Source organism: Urocampus carinirostris, chromosome 9, assembly GCF_059441175.1.
Source record: "Urocampus carinirostris isolate Australia breed hairy pipefish chromosome 9, RoL_Ucar_1.0, whole genome shotgun sequence".
In the NCBI taxonomy this organism is placed as follows: domain Eukaryota; kingdom Metazoa; phylum Chordata; class Actinopteri; order Syngnathiformes; family Syngnathidae; genus Urocampus; species Urocampus carinirostris.
In genome coordinates this window covers 14878933-14900414 of record NC_142357.1, presented here as the reverse complement: position 1 = coordinate 14900414, position 21482 = coordinate 14878933, and the positions used below count along the sequence as shown (strand labels likewise).

The following is a 21482-nucleotide window of genomic DNA, read 5'->3' as shown; positions in this document are numbered from 1 at the left end:
TCGCCTGCGCATGGCGGGATGAACGCTCATCAGCGAGGTATACACTGCATGCACTGCATGGCTTGCGTCCTACTCTCCCCTGCTACATCCTCCAAGTGAGATCATCAACCATTTAAACAACAACTGCGTCGGTTTTGGGGGTCTGTGTTGAACTGTTTGCAATTTGTGACATACCTTAGGTCACAAGTGTCAAATTCGTGGCCAGCGAGACAATGCTGAAAGAAGCACAAGAGAAAAATGCATCATGTCAAGACTTACTGTTTTTAAAATGTCCACTTGATGTTGCCAAAGCCAGGCACCACTTATTCACTCAGAAAGACTTCTTTTTACTTCAGAATTCGTAGGCTACAATACTACCTCCATCCTCACTTGCACGCTCTTTCTCCTAATAGAGGCAGCGACTGATACGAGCTGAGGCCAGGGCCAAAGGAGGTGGAACCTCGGCGGAAGACTGCTGTGGCGCAGGGGGACCGGGGGGGACAGAAAACGGCGCGGTGTCCGAGACGGACGGTCAGCCTTCGGATGCGAGCGAGAGGGCGGGAAAGGAGGGCGGAAGTCCGGCTCTAGCAAAAGACGAAGAGGAGAACGAAGAGCAGGATGGTGAAGAAGACGAGGACGCGCCCTTCAAGCCCTTTGTTATGCCAGGTGAGGCTTCATTCGCTGACTCGATTATCCGTGAGATCGCTAAATGACTTTTCCACCGTGATTGTGTTGATGTGGTCAGATGGATGGTGTGTGCGGGCCAAATGGATGCTCTCCTGGCCGGTCAGCCTTTTGCTCCATTGCACGGTGCCCGATTGTAAACTTCCGCAGTGGGAACGCTGGTTCCTGCTTACTTTCTTGGCTTCCACTCTCTGGATCGCCCTCTTCTCCTACCTCATGGTCTGGATGGTATGAAGCACAGCATACACACACACACACACACACACAAACAGGTCTTGGCAAGATGAATTCCAATTTGGGACAATGTAAGAAATACAACATTGGATAGCGGATGCTGACTTCATCTGCTGGCTTCACTGCTTCAAGCATTAGCAGCAACTACAGTAGCATCACAGATGCTCATGCTCAACAACGAGGACGCTTAAGTGAATAATTTAGGTAAAAAAATTGACTAGGTCAACCACAAAAACATGATGACTAATCCCTCATTTTTCACGGAGGTTGCGTACCCCCAAAAATAGTGGAATTTCATGTCTCATTTGTACTTAATGTTGTCTTGGAAAATGAGACAAAAAATAATTGAAAAAAGGTTTGATACGCAGATACAATTACATCTCAGAATCCCAAAATCAGGTACTACTTACCTCCTTGTTCAGGTGACCATCATCAGCTACACCCTGGGAATTCCGGACGTCATCATGGGTATTACCTTCCTGGCAGCCGGCACCAGCGTACCCGACTGCATGGCCAGTCTCATCGTCGCCCGACGTGGTGCGTGTTTTCCCGTGACCTTGTTTGGACCAGTGGTCCTCAATTAATTTGACTATTCTGATCTAATTACACGCTGTGACCTAAAATAAGAAAAAAACTCACACTTCTCATCTATTGAATGAAACATTTGTGGAGTTAAAAGCAGAGATAGTGGAATTTATTAACGTTTGGGGTTACCCAGAAAATTTTGTGTTTTACATGAAAAAGTCAAACTTTAATTCATCAAATGAGTTGTCCAAAGTCTGTCTTCCTTCCTTCTGTTGGTCACTCCGTTGTTATTTTGTTTGCCATTCTTCCTCTAAGGTCAACATCTTAGAGTTGCCTCTTAACTTTAGATGTCGACTGTGTGCTTTGTGGGTTCTACTTGTATTTAAAGAAGCTGCAAGTTGAGGACCTGAGAGGAATCTATTTCTCAACCTCGAGACCCTAATGTACTTGTCCTCTTGCTGGGTTGTGCAATGGGGCCTCCTGCTTCTCTTCTACTCTGTGCTGTTCTCTGAAGGAAGTAGTACACACCATTGTAGGAGATCTTCTGTTTCTTAGTAATCTATCGCATGAAATAGCCTTTCGATTCTTAGAACAAGAACAGACTGTCAAGTTTCACATGAAAGTTCTCCTTTTGTGGCCATTCTGAAAGTTTAATTACACCCACAATTGCGATGCTCTAGACTTGCTCCAAGGAAGGTCAGTTTTATAGGTTCTCTAACTAGCTAAACGGTTTTAAGTCGTGCCAACATTATTGATTAGCCTTCTAACCTAATTAGCAAACACAAGGTGCTATTAAAACACTAGAGTGCTAGTTGCTGGAAAATGGGCCTTTGTACACATGTAGATGTTGCATTAAAACAGACATTTTCAGCTAAAATTCATTTACCAAATTAGCAATGTATAAAATGTATTTCCGTTAAGTTTCATGTTGTCTTAATGCTTTTCCTTCAAAAATAAGGAAATCTGTAAGTGACCCCAAACCTTTGAACGGGAAGTTCATTTTCTAAAAAAATGGACTAGCAAAACCGAAACTACTTCAAGTACCGTACATACTCTTATATAAGCCTACATTGTGCATAAGCCAACTTCCTAAAACTACTTTAAAATAGCCACACACTAAAAGGAATATGTACCCAAAATAATGATAATTATTTAATCATATATTTCAGAAAATAAATATTAATATAGTGGTAAAATGGATGAAAAAAATAATCATGTTTGGACCATTTACTGTACCTTTAAGCAGCGCAACAGAAGACCCTTGTCCACCATTTTCATATTTCGTAAATTTACCGTGGTTGTTGTCACTGTTTACGACCCATCTTTCCCCCTTTCACTAACATTCTTGACCCTCTATCACGGGCAAAAGAAGTAAACGAAATGCACAAAATAAGACGTGGTCCCTCTCATACACTATGGGGACAGCGCTGATTTTCTTAACAGGAAGAAGGGTTCAAGCTGAGCCATTATCGCCATCTACTGTTAAAGAGTGTGATTGACCCCCAGTTTTTTTCTTAGCATTATTTTGCTAAGGCAAAAGCAACACACTGAAAAAGGGTCCAAGAGTGGATGGCAACCTACCAGTTGAGAAACGCAGGTTTGGACTTGTTAGTGACTACGGTCTGCTGCGCTCACTGCAACCTTTTAACCCCGGCAGGCTTGGGCGACATGGCCGTTTCCAACTCCATCGGCAGTAATATCTTCGATGTGCTACTCGGCTTGGGCTTCCCCTGGGCACTGAGGACTCTCGTTGTCAGCTACGGCTCAGTGGTAAACTACAGTAGTTTATTGTAGTCCACAGATTATTCTCATTATGGATGTTGGGCTAGTGTGCAGAGGTGGGTAGAGTAGCCAAACATTTTACTCAAGTAAAACTACTCTTACTTCAGAATAATAAGTAAAAATACAAAGTATTCCTCCAAATAATTACTTGAGGAAAAGTACAAAAGTACTTTGAGAAAAAAACTACAAGTACTGAGTAACTGTACCAACGTCTTATTTTTTTTCTCTTGAAAACAACTGTTCGATCAGATCATCAAAGTCAATCCAATCAACAAAGAAGTTACAAGTCTGTGTTATTGTAAGTCTGTCTACTCACACCAACAAATATATATGTGAGGGTACAGCTATATACACTGGTCATACAGTACAGTTAAAAAAATGTTCCTTACCCTGCTCACAAGCACAAACTGGTGGTTGTTTGGGTCACTAATTTTAACAAAAATAAATAAGGTCCATTACAAAATTAATGCGCCTTATCAGAGACAGAGACACGTACTTACATGGAAGGGATTTAGGTATAGACGGTAGTAACGACAGTAGAGTTGCAAAGTGTTGTCGACAACAGGATGCAGTCCTCGTGAAACTGATTGTAAAGTGACCAGATACATATGTTTCTTTAGGTGACGATTAACAGCAAGGGCTTGATCTACTCTGTGATTCTGCTCTTGGCTTCAGTAATACTCACGGTAAACACACGGGACTCAAAATGTGTCGGATTTATCAACAGGCTCGAAATCCTGGAAGAATGAATGAATGCTAAATCTTGTGCAGGTTTTGTGCGTGCATCTGAACCGCTGGAAGTTGGACCGCAGGCTGGGCCTCTGGCTCATGCTCCTCTACGCCATCTTCCTCTTTTGCTCCATCGGCTTTGAGAAGTTGTGAAATGCAGCACGCACACAGGTTTTTGTTTTTCTGGAATGAATTTCACACCTCATGTCTATGAAATCCTTTTATATATATATAAAAAAGTATTTTACATGGTTTTGTACTTTCACTGCTGCTCACCACCAAGGCTTGAAACAAAAACACTTTTTATTCTATTCTACTTGAACTTTGTATTGTGCAGAAACTGTTCATTACTGGCAAACATAGCATGTAGTAGCTTTTTTAAAATTCTTATTCATGCATTTGATTTGTGGTACTTGGTCACGTGCTAGCTATTGAATGTATGTGTTGGCTTTGTGCACAAGCAGAATCTGTTCAGAGAAGAAGAAACATGTTTTGATGAATCTGAACATCTGTCAAGAGGGTGTTGTGAGCTTGATTAAAATGCTGCAATATGTGAAGATCATTTTGAATTGAGTTTTCAATACTTGCATTGACTTGACTGCGTATACTGATTTATTTTTGGGAAGAGGTACTGTTTAGCTGAACCTTAAAATTGCACTGCAAAAATAGGATACTTTAAAGGGACAGTGTGTGGTATCGACCATTAGATATCGCTGTACGGCGTAGTGCAGCCGAAAACAAGTGCTAAAAAAGCACAAGGAAGAATACAAACGACAAACCGAGTGAGCAAAATGCACCATTTTACTTCATTTTTTGCTCAACCTTTTTGAGGTTCATCAATACCCGGGCAAGATGGTGGACAATGATGTCTGAAGTAAAGCTCATATGTGAAATAAATGCTAATATCTCTACCTACGAGTACAGTAATCCCTTGTTTATCATGGGGGTTGGGTTCCAAAAAGCACCCCTGTTAGGTGAAATGCGTGAAGTAAAAACCTTTATTTTCACAATTATTATACATATAAATACTCCACTACTTGAATACAAAAAGTATTGTCCAACCCTTTTGAAGCTGAGAGCTACTTTTTGTTTCTTATTGGTGTGGAGGGCTACAGGTTTGATACAATTCTAAAACATGTGATTACAATGTTATAACCATGTAGTGACATTTAGTAGTTAAAATAAAGTTAGTCAACCACTGAAACATGCCAGTTTGAAATCAAATTTCCCGGAAAATAAAATAGCTCACCAGTTAAGGGTCATTGTTAAGAACCTGTTTGCGGGCTACTTAGGTGTTCTTCAGGGGCCATCTGATACTCGCAGGTACGAGGTTGCAGACCCTCTTAATTTTGTGACAAAAACGTACTGTACAAATAGTAATAAGAACAATGTTTGTTAAGTCTATCAGAATGCAGATACATAGAACAATGCACGATGCAACGCTGAAGTAGTGAAACCTTTAAGAAATGCACGTTATGTATAATTAAAACTGACAACACAACTGTGATGTGAGTATCCAAAAAAATCCAAATTCAACAAAGAAATACACGCTTTATTTCTGTCAGGCTGGTCGGCACTGTCGCCGAACGAATGTAAAAATAAAAAAATGGTACGACAAAGTACATCATCTTACAAATAAGCAGAATGGAGGCCCGACATATCCAAAAGAATAAATCCGAACAGAAGTACAAACAAGGCAACACAGTACGTAGAATGTTTAAGTGTTCACCACATACTTTAACAAAGACAGAACCACTAGAAAAATTCTCCCATTATCAATGAAATAATTGTAAAACAACAGTACCCCCACCCCAAAAAAAGGTGAGTGCAGTGCAAAAGTGGTCTCTACATCTCTGAAATACATGTGGCTGCGATAACAGTTTTTATAGTGAGCCGACCACAAGCAGTGATATCAAGTTTTGAAAGGCTTTTTAAGACTGAACACTTTTTGGGGAATAAACACCAATTAAAAAAAAAAACGCTGTTCCTCGTTTCCAGCCTTATCTGCATCGTAACATAACGTTTGGTTAAATGTTGCAATCCAAACAATTTAACTACAAGGCGCTGGTTTTAAGAAAAATCAATGGGAAAACACTTAAAAAGAGACTCATAAGTCCACTATTACCCAGAACAATATAATACTGTATTTTCAGGACTAAAAGGCGCACCCAAAAATCCCAAATTAGACAGTAATTTGACAGTGTGACTTATAAACTGTGGCACATTATATATCGCAAAATACAGTAAAACCTGTGCGTTAATACACTGGGTTTTATGGTATACTACTTTATTCAAGCAATTACTTATCAATTGCTAATCATCTTTGTCATACTTTGTATAGTTGTAGTGGTGACAGTGTCGACACTTCACGACTGGACTACTAGTTGTTCAGATGTTGATGAAAAGGCATTAAAGCATATCTCATTATCACACTATTGGCACTCATGATGACAGGAACACTGATTTGCATAGTGCATTTTCTTCTACATTTTGATAGGATAAACGGTATCCACTTTTCACCAGGGTGTCATTAACGTTGCAAAAGACAGAAAAAGAAAAAGTCTTCCAACATAGAACTTTTTTTATGCACGTATACACACTAAACTGCAACGTTATTGACACACAGGTGAAGAAGCGGAGAGACTGTTTAACTTGTCAGAATACAGAACAAAATGCACTATGCAAATCAGTGTGACACTGAGTAAAATAGTGTGATATGAAAAGTTCCAATGGCTTTTTGTATGTCTTCCTGTGGTCTAGCGGGGAAGTGTTGGCGCCCTGACCGCCATGACTTGGGTCGATTCCCATTGCAAATAATGTTTTGCGATTTTTATCAGTGACCCTTATCAACTGATCAATAACAGCTATACATGAATAAACACGGTAGGTCTTACTGTAGTCAATTTCATGCGCCTTATATATGAAAAATATATGACAAGACTACTATTTTTTGGGGGGAACACTCTATATTGCGGCGCCCCTTATAGTGAGGAAAATACGGTAATAATTTTAATAATTCTCCAGCAACATACTTTTTGTGTTGTGCATTCAGCAAGAAAAATATATCATCTGGCACGAAAACAAAGACTGCACAGTGCAAAAAGCTACCCCTTTGGCATCCGTGGAGACCGCTGCTGCTGCTCTGGTTATCGCATACGCGATTGAGTCTGCGCGTGATGCACAAACAGATTAAAAGCGCTACGCCCGAAGGTTAGCGCTTCATACGGGCACAGTTGAACTTATCTGAGGTCTGTTTTGGAGTCGTCCTTGCGGCGAGGCTGAAGCAGCGTTCTGATGGTGGTCACGTGGCTGAGGGCGAGGTAACAGAACGATGGGTTCCACGTCAGTCGGACGCAGGGTTCTGGTTCTGCTGGTAAATGGAGGCTTTATCCTTGAGCAGAGCCAGACACAGGTGGCAGCTCCAGCTCCCTGTAGCAAAACACAAATGGGACGATGCGTTACCACATTTCGAACTTTACTTCAGAAAAATTATGTCTGGGTTTTCTCGTAAAACTTGATTTACCCCTTTCACTGTTAGCCAACTCAAAATGGTGGCTTGATGTCTAGCCAAGAACGGGAATGAATGAGTTTTGTTCTGTCAATTTCAATCTCAGATATATTGTACTTTGTGGACTACAAGTCTCTCCAGAGTTTAAGTTGCACCAACTAAAAAATACGTGATTAAGAAGGAAAAAAACATGTCGCACCTGAAGCATAAGTCGCATTTTTGGGGGGAATTTATTTGATCAAATCCAACACCCAAAGAATACATGTCATGTTAAAAGGCAGTTTAAAATACAAATAAAAAATGTCTTCCTGCGTAAAATGCCCCCTGCCTAGTTTATGTCTCACACGCAAACATTACTCAAATGAATCATTTTTGGGGAATGTACAAAAGAACAGTAAAACACAGCATTTCTAACATGTCTAAAAAACACTTTTGAGTAAGTTGAAAATATTTACTTTGGCAAAATGAAGCCTTATCTTCTGAACATTTGTGTCCAAATTGGTAAGAAAAGGCAGTCATTTCGCTTTTAAACTTGCTCTTAAGTATTTCTATACAAGGTTCAAATGCTGATATTTAAAAAAAATGCTTCCCTTCTGTATCATCAGTTATTGTCGGGTCCCTGGAGTTTCCTTCAAGTCTTGAGAATTGATGACAGGCAAATGCAATCTGGTCCAATACCGTGGCAACAACCAATGACCACACAAAAGACAACCTTTTACGTATGTTTTGCAATCTGGCACTATTCTCCCCAGTATCATTTCTTCTGTGCTATCTTCAAGAAATATATGGCTCATATTTTACGTGACGCAGCCCTTATTCACGTTTCCTTTCGGAAATGGTCACATGATCTTAAGACACATGAGGTCAACAACTCGGAGCACAACTGAAAAACAGCCCAGAAGTGTGGGGGCATGGCTCTGTTAGTGTTCAGCTGCCAAAGAAGGCAGCACCAAATTCCCCACGCGGTTGGTGCCCGGTGCGTGCCGGGCTTTAAATATAAGAACAGGATGTCAATTAGCTTATTTTAAAGCTACTTAAAATCTAGTGCGGCTTCTACTAGGACACAATTTTGTTCCTAAATTTGAGGATGCGGCTCAGTTGTCCGGAATTTTGGTACTTGGCATGCGGATCAATGTGGCATTGTGTGTTAAACGCTATTATAGCGTTTCCCGCAAACTGGAAGTCCTGGGCTCACTTCCAGCTACCAGCCTCCTTGTTTGGACTTTGCATGTTCTCCTTGTGCACATAGGTTTTACAGCCACATTCCAAAAACATGGCTAAGATAAGATCCAGCACCCTTACAAACATAGTGAGGATAAGCGGTTTGGAAAATGAATTCATGAGAATTTGGTGTGACATTATGAGGACACCCAAATGTTGCACATGATTGATCAGAGTGGATTTCCGCTCATTATTATTCTGTTATCAATATTATTATTATTATTGATGTTAATGGTATAGTATTATTGCTGTCATTGTTTCATAAAAAGTACAAACATATTTAACGCTGCCGGTGGGCCAGGCCGTGAATATATCGTCAGACAATAACTGGTCCGTGTCACAGCAAAGGTTGGAGATCACTGATATAGATGATAGATTTACTAATATGGTTTGAAATGTTTCCATAGATTTGGCCACCATTGTTCACATTTTCGAACAATTACAACCTCATCTTAAGAGGGTGCCATTTCAAACGCTTTGATATTTAAATAGGTTGGGTGATGTCTTACCCTCGGGTGGTTCTGTCATAGGCGGGCTAAGGCAGTACATGTGGTAGCCTCGATCACAGTCATCGCAGAAGAGCAGCTGGTCCTGCAAAGAAAAAATGCATCCAAAAAAAATAAAATAAAAAAACAATCCAGTGTATTCTTTTTGATGGATGTATTCGGTCCTCATGTGAGACAAACAGTAGGGAAAGACCTTAATCAGTCATGGCAGAAAACCCTGAAAACATATGACAACATGCTGGATGAAAGAAATACTATTTAAAATATAGGGCAACGTGAAATACATTTTTTATCAAGCAAAATAACACCTAAACTTAGGTATGTTTTAAATATTTTATTTATTTATTTATTTTTTTAGACCAACTAACTATCTCTTGACTAGTCACTGATAGAACTTCCAAATACTCGGGAAAAATTGGAATGAAATGAACAACTACAGAATAATCATCTAATTTGTTTTGTTGGATGATGGAAGATAGCTGATATTACTATTGATACTATAAACCAGTGGTGGGCAAACCAAGGTCCGTGGGCCTCATATCGGACTTTTTAACCTGCCCAGCCAATTGAAAATGGTAAAAATACAATGATTAAAAAGAAAAAAATAATCAAATAGCTGGCTACATTTGTCTTTACTAGCCATTTTTAAATCATGTATTCATTCGATTGTCGAGACATTTATCATATGCCATGCAAAAAAACACTTCTGCTAATTAAAGTTAAATATATAATCAATATATTGCAAATATATATATGTGTATATATATATATATATATATATATATTGGATAATGGTAATCATGCAGTCACTTGCTACTAAAAAGCCCCCTGCACCCCCTCAAAAAAGTCAATACTTCAAAAAGAATGCCAAGAGACATTGTTTCCAATTACTTTCCATTTGAGCTTTTCAAAGGCTGCTATTCTCAAGCAAGTAGCACGTTAAAACTCACATCATTCTCTGACGTGCCGCAAACGTTGCAGCACTTGCATTCGATGCACTGCCAGCGGTAAGTCTTCACGGCGGCCATCATTACAGGCGTGAACTGCAGACATGTGGGGTGGCCTGCAGACACCACCGTCAAAACGAGTGTGGAACGGCATATGCGGGGGAAGAAGAAAAACACCCAAGACTCACCCGAACGTCCGCAGTCCGAACAGGAGACAAGTTCCTCTGATTGGCCCGTCTTCTGGTTCATGGTCGAGTCTCCCAGGCAGAAGTCACAGTAATCATTAGGCAGCGCAAGACCGTTTGGACCCTTTTTTGTTGCTACATAGGATGATAAACACAATTAGACTGATTTTCGAAGGATCTTTTGTTTATTACTAGATTTTTTTTTTAGCTCAAATCTATCTTGTAAAGCAGTGGTCCCCAACATTTTCTATACCACGGACAGTCCCATTATAACATCAACAACGTGGCACCGTGAGTAAAAGTAGTGTGATAAAACGTCATTCCCATATCCTCTGAATCCCTAGTGGTCTAATGGTTAGAATTTGGCTCTCTCACCACTGAGATCCAGGTTCGATTCTTGTTGCGTCCACTGTTGTGAGAATGTGATCAGCGATATTTTTGGACTGATCAATCATTGCTAAAATACGGTACTATACAACCATAAAACCGCATGTATATTCTCCACCCAAACTATTAGTTATTGTTTTGGTTTTTAAAAATGTGTGTTACAAGAATAAATGAGGTATAAGCAGAAAATAAGGCAACTTTTTTTTTGCTTTGCTGACGAGTACCAAATGATTCACGACCCAGTAGCGGTTTGCGGCATGTTGGTTGGGGACCACTGTTGTAAGGAGTAAAAACTTTCATAAAAAGCATAAAAAAATCTTGACAAGATGAGAAAATCAAAAATAAGCATTTTGTCATATCATGACAAAAAAAAATCAGTAACAAGATGAAATTATAAACACATTTACGTGCATTAAAAAAACATCTGTTGAATTGAAAAATGCTGAATAAACAAAAAATTATCCGTTGACAGTTGTTTCCATCAGGACCGAAGGGTGGGTCTTTTCCAAGCTTTGACGTTAACATTGAAAGAAAAAAAGAAAAAACAAAACAAAAAACACGAGGGGTGGACGAAAACATTTGAGGAAGTGGTTTTCTTCTTGCAAGCACACACATGCTACGTAGCATGCAAGCCCACGCCCCTGTTTCCTTTCTCTCAATGACGAGAGTGACTCACTCTTCTGCTCCTCAGGCTGGCGAGGAGTGGGTGGTGCCTCGATCTCTTCTCGGTCCTCGCCCTCCTCCTCCGCCAGGTGGGAGTGTGTATAGTGGTAGCTCAGGCCTGGGCGGTTCTTGTAGCGTTTCCCACAGACTAACATATACACACACGATAATACAAAGGGGTTATAGTGGTGATTGAATAACCTTTATGAATTGAAAAAAAAGGGAAGTGCTCTTAGAAGGAGCCAGGAAAATGTGCTTTTTATTGTCTATTCACAATGCCATGACTTTTTTGGAGATGCCAAAAAAGGAACAAACTCAGACAGGAAAGATGAAGGGGGCTACCAATTGTACAACCCAATTTACATTAGATTTTTTTTTAAAACAACAACTTCTTTTTAGGTTAAAAAGAGAGATAAAACATTCAAGCAAGTCACAATTAAAAGTCACCCCAAGTTCTAAAACAATTCTTTCCAGGTTCCATGCTAAGCAAGAAGTAAGTAAGTAGTGATTCTTCAGTAGGGAAAAAAATCAGAATACCTCCCCCTTGCTAACAAGCATTACAAGTGCAGGCGAGAAAAGACCAAAACGGATGTACTCACTGTCGCAGGCGTAAGGTTTGTCTCTTTCCTCCTGAGCTGCAGCAGCAGCTGCTTCGCTTTTCTTCTTGCCATTTTTGTCACTGCGTGTCTAAATTAAAAAAAAAAAAAAGTAAAGAGGACGTTTCAGGTTTTTTTGGTAAAATTTTAAGCTCAAACATATATTGTGCAAATAGTTGTCTGTTTTACAGCTGTATGAGGTTATTCCTTAATTTAAAACATGAAATGTGACTGCATGAGTAATACATCAAAAGATCGTCAAATACCATTCAATACATTTGCATGCAACCGCAAGAACCCTTGGGGTGATCCTGTGCTAGTTTACTGAATGTGGTCACAAGAGGAAGCATTAAGTAGCCTTTTATTTTTTTGAACACTTAATTCCTGCTTAAACTATCATAACACCAGTGTTCATTTTACCTATGAAAAGTGATGGGTCCCGGGGACTCGCATGCTCAAAAGTCTATGGGTCCCAACAGAGTATGGGTCCCCAAAATTTAGTGTTATCGAGGTTGAAATTGTAAATTGGCGACAAATATATATCTATATATTAATTCAGTTTTAATCATCAAAGTTTATTAGTAATTTAAATCAGTTATCACTTCAAGATTTTTCAGTTCACAACAATATTGTGCATTATACAAAATAATAGTGCTGAAATAATTATATTAATCTATATTTTCATTCAGTTTTAATCATCACAGTTAATTGGTAATACAAAGCAGTTCACATATTCTTTGTGGTTTGCTGTCACGCCACAGTTGTAATACCTTCTCAAGGTCCAATCCATTATCATCCTCCTCATAGCGTAACCATGAATAAAAATAAGTCCATTTTGGCAGAAAAGTCCTTATCTTCCTTAGGAGTATTATCTTGTTTATTTTCTTTCGTAGAGTCGTTCGCTTCAACACACGTGTTTTCCTAGCCTCTCGTGTTTTCCTAGCGATCTTCCGAAAAGAATTTCTCCGACGTTTTTTCGTGCCGAAATTATTGCCATTGTTATCACTTTCGGCATTATGTTTCGATTTATTACTGACACTGAAGAAATTACCAACTTTGTGTTGATTTTCACCTTCCCTCGACGACAAGCACCACAACAATGACGTAATCTCGAAGCAACGAAATCTCGTTTGCCGAGATCGGCGTGCAGACGAAAACTCGAACCGCGAGACCAAAACAACAATGGCGGATCTGCCTGACGAAAAGTTTGGAGTGCGGCAAATCTTTGTTAAAAATAAAAGTAATCGGGTAATAAATAGAAAAGTTGCATCCCGGGGACGCACATTTATTTGACACTATGTGTCCCCAGCAAAAATTACGCATCTAGGACGCAGGTACGCGGGCAAACGAGAACACTGTAACACGGGAAAAAAGTACAGCAGATATGATTTTAAATTGCATTGATTTAAAATAGTATTTTTTATGTGATTCTAAATAAATTTCTCGTTTATTGTAAGGTTGTTATATATTTTGAAAGTTGTCTTCTTATTTAATCCCACAAGAAATCATTTTATTTTCTGCTTATTTCAAACAAAAAAGAATTCCATGGCAATGACAAAATAGAATGTATCTTGATACACATGACCTTGCCTTAAAAGGGTACTTAGTAATATTTGACCAATAGATGTCGCTGTATTGTGGTAGCGCAATCGAAAACGGGTGCTAAGAAGCCCAATAAGAATACAAACTACGGTGACTCAAAATTCCCAAACCGCACCAATTTTAATTCTTACTTTGAGCCCAGTATTTACGTGTTTTTTGGCTATCCGTAGCAGCAAGATGATTGATATTTATGTCAGATACCTTTATGCAAGGCTCATATTGGGTAAAATACAGATTTTCTGACCTACGGGTATTTCAAAAATGCTCATTTTTAAAATAGTCACATATTTTTGCTTATGAATGAAAGTAATATATATCATTTTAAATTAGCAACCTTCTTTTTTTTTTACAACTCGGAAAATACACATTTCAGGTTTTGTCCAGATATTAAGGATTTTAGTCCCACCTTTGCTTTGCTTTTGCTTTTTCTCTTGGGTGTCTCATCCTCAAAGTCTTCATCGTCTAGGTCGTCTAAATAGTCATCATGGTCAAGGACTCGCTGCAATGCAAATAACACATGGTTGAGCTCCATTTTTCACCAATGGAGCAATTTCAAAATTAAATTAAAATGCTTCATACGCAATCATCTATTTTATTTTTAATGTGGTAAAATGGACGAAAAACGAGTGTACAAAGCATCAATACTGAACATCAACAGAACTACAACCAAACCTTGCGAACACGTCCAGAGGATGTGTGAGTTGTCGCAGCGCTGGCAGGTGGTTCCACTGTGGCTGGGTCCTCTTCAGAACCGCGGATGTCAGTCAGGCCGCTCCTCCTATCGAGGGGCTCGCCTTTTAACAGAGCCTCCAGACTGCTCCCATCTACCGCCCCCAGGGTGTCACGCTTCAGACCGAGATCCAAGTCTGCTACAATTGCATTAGCGCAGGTGAGTCAGCACAAGGCCTGACAACAGCACATCTGATGATTAATTCAGTTAAGGGTGACAATCTTTGAGCCTAAACACCTGTTTTAATAGGAGGGAAAGCCAATCGAGGGTCCTCAGGGGGATGAGAACGTCGTTTTTTCCTCCAACGACGAGCTGGATATGTGTAAAGTTGACCCGGAGCAGCACCTGACCAACATAATGCAGAAAGTTACGTTTGGGTAGTGTATCACTGCATTTTCAAAAAGAGGTGTAACAGACTTTTCTGAATACCTGCGCTCCGGTGTCTCTTTTCCATCCAAATGTAACAGTTGGACTGAGCCACACCGGTCTGGGAATCCAGAAAGGGCATGAGGATGCTGCGCTCCGCACACAGTCTGGCGTTGTAACTGTGACACTGTTCCATGGCATCTTTGTAATACTGCTCACCCAGCCTGCAATACAAAAGGAAAAGAAAACTCAGCAGCGCCCTTTTAGAGATATAATTCGTATTTTTATTGCTTCTAATAATAATTTGGGGTAATTTGGGGTACATGACCGTTCTGTAAACTACCCGAGTGACCAAAATAGTGGAGACAGCTCTCATTGAACCCCCAAATCGTGCATTATTGATCAATGTAAACAAAAAATTCAAAAACACACACTGCCCTAAAACTCACAGCTGGAATTTGCATCCACATTACATTGCGAGTAGCGACGACGAAACAAAAGGTTGATTGTTAGCATGCCTCTCGTCACAACAAAGAGAACATCAATGAATAGTTTTATCAGCGAACAGACAGCCTCCATTATTCAAGAAAAAAAAAATACAAATGTGGACAAGTAAAATAAGTAACAGTGCGTAGTTGTGTTGGGTTCTTCGGTATCTTGGCCACGGCTAAAAAGCTATCCTTAGCACAAAGATAACGTTATACTCTTGATGCGCTTGTTGGGGGATTCCAATAGGTCTCTGTATATTCCAGACGTTAAATACTAACATTGTTCCCCTCGAGATACGTTATCCACAGAACAGCTTTCTGTCTTTCTCTTTTCACACACACACAAAAATGAAGTCTAACTTACACTTTCACAACACTGTCGACGGCCGCCGCCATGTTTCGTTGGTGCAGTTACGTTTTGTTATACTGCGCATGCGCACCGCTGAGAGCCACACATAACCACTGCGGCAGAGGACTCGTTTGTAAAAAAAGATCATTTGATTAAAACAAAACATGATTTTATATTGATGTCACTCAAACACCACACTTAAATTTATGTTAAGTATTTCGAAAATAATCATAATGGGTTTTGATCGGATGCAGCGACAAAAGTTTTGTTCTTTACTTACAATAAAAAAGGCCAAAATAGAATTTTCTAATACTGTGTGTAACATTCCGCTATATTTACTTCTTGTATAGAGTGCTTCAAGGTCCTAAGATTACCCACAATGCATTGCTGGCGCCCATTTTGGAAGTCCACAAAGCTTTTCACTTCATTGTTATTGTTCAGCGAACCAGTTAGATTCTACATTGTAATGCCGAATACGTGCGTTATTGTTGGCTGTTGTAGCCGAGGGGAAAAGGGTGGGAAGGGCTTCTTTAGACTTCCGAAGTGTGTTTACGATCAGGGGATTGAAGCTCAGGAGAAAAGTGAACGGCGAAGACGAATGTGGCTGGCAGCTATCAACCGGTCGAATTTGCCAAAGCTTGACTGTGTTCGTGTTTGTTCTGACCACTTTCTGACAGGTAAATTGAATTATTTATGATGTAGAAATAAATTTTAAAAAGGTTATGGGACATGTGTACTTCATGACAACAGCTCGACGACCCCAAACTACTTTTATAACAGATATGTGAGGTATTTCGCCGAAAACGACATTTAAAAAACGAACAAAACTCCGTTTCTCATTCGTACACTATTTTGGTGGAGAAATTCAACACGGTTTCAGGGAAAGAGAGTCTCCTTTCCTCAGTCAACTCGCGTCAATAGAGGATTTAAAGCCCCCGAAAGCTAAGCTAACTTAGCCACCGGTGCGCCGTTCGGAGAAGCGTCTCCTTTCCCGGGTTGTTATGTAACGGGTGTGATAATAACTATTATTTTATTGAAATTCCTGCTAAAATATGTGTATAGTTTTTGGTAAATGTCCTGCAATGCTGAGTCCAACAGTGCCATCTGCTGGTATGGGGTGGGGTTTGGTTTTGGCTTCTAACATGTGACCAGGAGGTGGGGTTTGTTGTCAGTTCTACCAGAGTACTACAAAGAGATCAAAGAGATCTGACCCAGCAGAAAAAGCTAATGTTGTGACTCATCCATTTGCAGAACTGTAATAATAAAAAACCTCATCATCCAGTCCAGCGTGAATGTGGATCTTTGGTGGGACACGTACACCGCGGTTACATTGGTGCCGTGACCCGTGACTTCATTCAAACTCTCCGAACCGAGGACTGTCCTACCTGCCACATCGTTTCATGAAGCCATCAGCTCACAGTATTTAAAATTGCCATACAGTGACGTGTTACTCAGGCTACTGATTTATTTTGTGATTTTGACTCATTTACATATTCGAAACATGTTTAATCAGAGCACGAGTGACATTTCTGAGGGTGTAGCCGATCAGATGAAAAATATTATTCAGGAGATAGGACATACATTGGCTGATAGCATATTCTCAAATATTCAGTCACATAATATAGTAGCTCCTAACGCTGCTGCCACACAAGATGTAGCAAACAGATTGAGTCAGGTGGTTACGCAGAGAAAGGTTAAGGAACCGCCGTCATTTATTGGGGATGGCTCAGACTCAATAACAATTCATGAGTGGGAAGATCTAATGAGGACATTTATTAAAAGGAGTAATGTGAGACTTGAAGAGCAAGCAGAGGAAATCCTTATACATTTGAGAGGAAAAGCTAAAGATATAGTTAGGTTTGGCATTAGAAACAGTAATATAGACGTCTATACCCGCCCTGACATGATTTATAGTCTTCTCAGGAAATACTTTAGCTGTACCAAGTACTCTGCTGTCCCTTTAGCTGACTTTTATTCAACTTTGCCCAAAGACCAGGAAGACCCCTATGACTACTGGCTGAGACTAAACAGAGCAGCTGACCTTGCCTCTGAGTGCTTGAGTGAGCAGGGCAAAACATTTGACAACCCTGAAATAGAGGTTACTCGCATGTTTATTAGGAACTGCCCATGCAAGGAACTGGCACTCACTTACAGATCAAAAACCATCGAAAAGTGGTCAGCATGTGAGGTACTAGAGGTGCTGAATGAATACCACGCTGAGAAGAGCTACAAAGCAGATTCCCTACAACAACCTGCGAATAGAGCGGAAATTGCAGTACACAAAGCTGAGGTGAACCATGGTCCAACCCTCGTGCACGAGCCACCTCAGACTTCGAGCCCACAGTATGTCTCTCTAACGGACGTTATTAGTATGTTGGAGAAAGTTCTGATACATGTTACCTCGAACCAGTTTCAAGAGAGAGGGGGAGCTCCAACCAGGCGACCTGGAGCCAGAATCAATGGTTTCACTGCCAAGCCATGTATCATTTGCAATGAAGTCGAACACAGTGCTCTCTCTCATTGCCGAGACAAAAACCTTTGCTTTCACTGCCATGCCCCAGGGCATTCTCGACGTGATTGTCCAGTGACGAAAGTTGTCCCGCTGCCTCAGGGAAACTAACTGATCTGCGCTTAGGGGAGAACAGTGCAGATCAACTGAGTATACCTCCCACCACTAATGTGAAGCCTGACATGCAAGATAATAAATCAATTTATGAGATGTATAGCAACAAGATACCTCCATCGAAGAAGCTGATCTTTCAGGGGTTTCAGAGAATAGCGGAGACTGACGAACTGTTTTACACACCTGTACTTGTGCAAGAAGGCCCCACTTTCAGAGCGCTGTTGGACAGTGGGTCGATGGCTTGTACAGTAAGTGAGGACACGGCTAAGTCCCTCCTGCAGCAATTCCCTGATATGATGAGTTACACGGCCGATGATTATGTCATTGTAGGCTGCGGTGGACACCAAGTTTCTCCCAGAGATATGTACGACATTCACGTCACAGTTTACGGGTGCCAAATGATAATACCAGTAATGGTGGTGCCAGGCCAGACAGAACAGATGATCCTTGGCAGCAATGCCATCAAATATATTTTGACTCAATTGAAAAGTACTGATGGCTATTGGAGATTAGTTTCCACTCCTGACAACGGTCTGTCCGATAACCACAGTCAATTCCTGTCAATGCTTTCCAACACAGAGAGATGGAGAGGTGATTGCATTCCAGACAAGGTAGGGACAGTAAAAATCAAGAGTTGCGTGACGCTGAATCCACGGACCGAGTACGTTATTTGGGGCAAGTTACCTAAGTTGGCCGGGACGTCTGCGGGCAGCACAGTGGTCGTTGAGCCAACCCAATCAAAGGCTGGGCCCAGACAAGTCCTTGTCGGAAGAGTTGTTACTCCACTCTGGGGAGATGGATGGGTGCCTGTTAAAGTCTTTAATCCCACGGACAGAGTTGTGGTGCTGAGGAGAAACAGAAAAATTGCAGATGTGTCTCCTTGTATCGCAACGGAAGACCTGCCCAATGCAGAGGAGGTCAAGTGCAACGTGCAGAGTGTACAGAGCAAAGAGGTCCGACCCAGGTCAGAAGAGGACATGATGCGTACATTGGAAGCTCTGGGACTGCAAGACATTGACCTGAAGTCATGTGAGGTTTCGCTGCAGTGTAAAGACAAGCTCCTTCATATCATCGAACAATTCGAGTCAATCTTTTCTCGCCATAAGATGGACTGTGGAGAGACCAAAGAGTTTGTACATCGTATCCACCTTGTTGATGATAAGCCGTTCCGTCTACCCTACAGACGTATACCACCAAGTCAGTATGAAAAACTGAGGACGACTCTGAACGAGATGGAAGAGAAAGGAATTATTCAGAAGTCGACTAGCGACTATGCATCTGCGCTTGTTCTCATATGGAAGCGGAATGGAGAACTAAGGGTATGTACTGATTTCAGAAGGCTTAATGCAAGAACCATAAAGGATGCCTACCCACTACCGCATCAAGCTGATGCTTTGGCCGCACTTGGGGGAAATGCCTTTTTCTCCACAATGGATCTGACGTCAGGCTACTACAATGTCCCCTTGCACCCTGACGACAAAAAGTACACGGCATTCTCCTCACCATTCGGGCTTCACGAGTACAACCGGCTCCCTCAGGGACTTTGCAACAGCCCAGCAACATTTATGAGGATGATGATGTCGATATTTGGTGATCAGAATTTCATGAGCCTATTATGTTACCTCGACGATCTGATGGTGTTTGCCCCCACAGAGGAAGTTGCACTCCAACGCCTGCAGATGGTGTTTACTCGCCTCAAGGAACACAACCTCAAGCTCGCACCCAAAAAGTGTTTTTTCCTCAGACGGACTGTGAAATTTCTTGGGCATGTCATCAGTGAGGATGGAATTCGGACTGACCCCGAGAAGGTGAGAGCGATAAATTACGTACAAGTCGCTGATCTAATGGAGTCGGATGGCAAGACGCCATGCCCTAGTAAAATCAGATCTTTTCTAGGCATGGTGATGTATTTCCAAAGCTTCATTGAAGCATGTTCTGCGAAGGCAAAACCTCTGTTCAGGCTCACATCTGAATCTGGTGACAAGCATAAGCGCAAGAGAGCCCGCAAGAAAGGTCAAGTGAAGCTGACACCTGCAGATTGGTCCGATGCATGCCAGAACGCCTTTGAAACACTGAAGCACGACCTTGTGACAGGTGTCACTCTGGCCCACCCAGATTTTGATGCGCCGTTTATTCTGGCTGTCGACGCATCCTTTGATGGGATTGGAGCAGTCCTGTCACAGCTGCCACCTGGTGGAAAAGTAGCCAGACCAGTCGCCTTTGCAAGTAAGACGCTCTCTCGCTTCCAGCTCAACTACCCTGCACACAGGCTCGAATTTCTTGCCTTGAAATGGGCGGTATGTGATAAATTCAGCCATTGGTTGAAAGGAAGACACTTTACCACGTGGACCGACAATAACCCACTGACATACATTTTGACCAAACCAAGACTTGATGCGTGTGAACAGCGGTGGGTAGCGAAGCTTGCTGCATACAATTTTGACCTGAAGTACATTCCCGGCCCAAAGAACATCGTAGCCGACGCTCTGAGCCGTGAGCCATTTGTACGGTCATGTGTGGGTCATCGCCTTGTTACCGAGCCCTATACTTCGCTCTTGGACCAAGTCAACGGGGTGAACAACAGTACTGTGCAAGAGGTGTTCAGAGTATCCAACAATTGTCACGTTGTTCTAGACGAGAGTGCTGGCACATCAGACGAGTCAGTAAAAAGGGCAATTCCATCAGGCTCCAATGGTTCTGTGACATCAGAAGAAGTTGCTGCTGTCTTCAGTGCTCAGTCCACTGGTGGCGTGGGTCAAGTGATGGGAACAGATGCCAACTTCAATCTTCTGCAGAAGGGAGATCAGTCAACGGCACTCCCACAGAGTCAGCTTGTTGGTTTACAAGAACAGGACAACACAATAAGCAGAACCATGTACTTTGTGCATAGACACAAGAGACCTACCAGGCGTGAGAGAGCTGTCGAGTCGCCTAGTGTGATGAAACTACTGAAACATTGGAGCAGACTCACCATACAGAATGGCATGCTCTACAAAATAAGGAAAGATCCTCACATGGCCAAGAAAATCTTCCAGTTTGTGGTGCCTGATTCATTGAAACAGAAAGTCCTTCAAGGTTTACATGACTCAGCAGGTCACCAAGGCCAGAACCGTACTTTGTCTCTGGTGAGGCAACGATTCTTCTGGAATGGCATGGAACGTGATGTTGTGAATTATGTCAAATCCTGTCAGCGCTGTGTAGTAGCAAAAACACCGGAACCACACAACCGTGCACCACTCAAGAACATAGTCACCTCTGAGCCTATGGAGTTGGTCTGTATAGACTTTTGGACTGCTGAGCAAGAGAACAAGTCTGTAGATGTCCTGGTCGTAACTGATCATTTCTCCAAGATGGCGCACACCTTCCCTTGCAGAAATC

The 21482-nt window shown here is 41.4% G+C and overlaps 2 protein-coding genes across 3 annotated transcripts in view; one reads left to right on the top strand and one right to left on the bottom strand.

The window, feature by feature from the left end:
• slc24a6a (solute carrier family 24 member 6a) overlaps positions 1-4490 on the top strand; it is a 28053-nt gene extending 23563 nt beyond the window's left edge. Inside the window, exons 12-17 of the mRNA XM_088344609.1 lie at positions 393-645; positions 725-891; positions 1320-1434; positions 3080-3192; positions 3825-3890; positions 3976-4490. Coding sequence (XP_088200735.1) covers positions 393-645; positions 725-891; positions 1320-1434; positions 3080-3192; positions 3825-3890; positions 3976-4086 — 825 coding nt within the window. The 3' untranslated portion in view covers positions 4087-4490. The remainder of the gene's footprint in view (positions 1-392; positions 646-724; positions 892-1319; positions 1435-3079; positions 3193-3824; positions 3891-3975) is intronic.
• A 974-nt stretch (positions 4491-5464) lies between these two features.
• LOC148359384 (zinc finger protein ubi-d4-like) lies at positions 5465-15585 on the bottom strand. Of its 2 annotated transcripts, none has more exons than XM_088344607.1 (11): positions 15497-15585; positions 14708-14868; positions 14516-14623; positions 14221-14417; positions 13955-14047; positions 11950-12037; positions 11364-11498; positions 10304-10435; positions 10119-10231; positions 9172-9253; positions 5465-7362 (listed from the first exon to the last, which is right to left on the bottom strand). In XM_088344607.1, the coding sequence occupies exons 1-11, from the start codon at positions 15526-15528 to the stop codon at positions 7277-7279; spliced, it is 1227 nt and encodes a 408-aa protein (XP_088200733.1). In that variant the 5' UTR covers positions 15529-15585; the 3' UTR covers positions 5465-7276. The 2 variants fall into 2 exon arrangements, with proteins under 2 accessions (XP_088200733.1, XP_088200734.1); XM_088344608.1 differs by having other exon boundaries at positions 14221-14414.
• Between the last annotated feature and the right edge of the window lie 5897 nt (positions 15586-21482).

Coding starts and splice junctions, on each gene's coding strand:
- LOC148359384 (XM_088344607.1), bottom strand. CDS start 15,528: ATGGCGGCGGCCGTCGACAGTGTTGTGAAAGT. Junction 11,499..11,949: donor CAAACCTTACGCCTGCGACA/GTGAGTACATCC, acceptor TGTATATGTTAG/TCTGTGGGAAACGCTACAAG. Junction 7,363..9,171: donor TATGACAGAACCACCCGAGG/GTAAGACATCAC, acceptor GTTTTGCTACAG/GGAGCTGGAGCTGCCACCTG.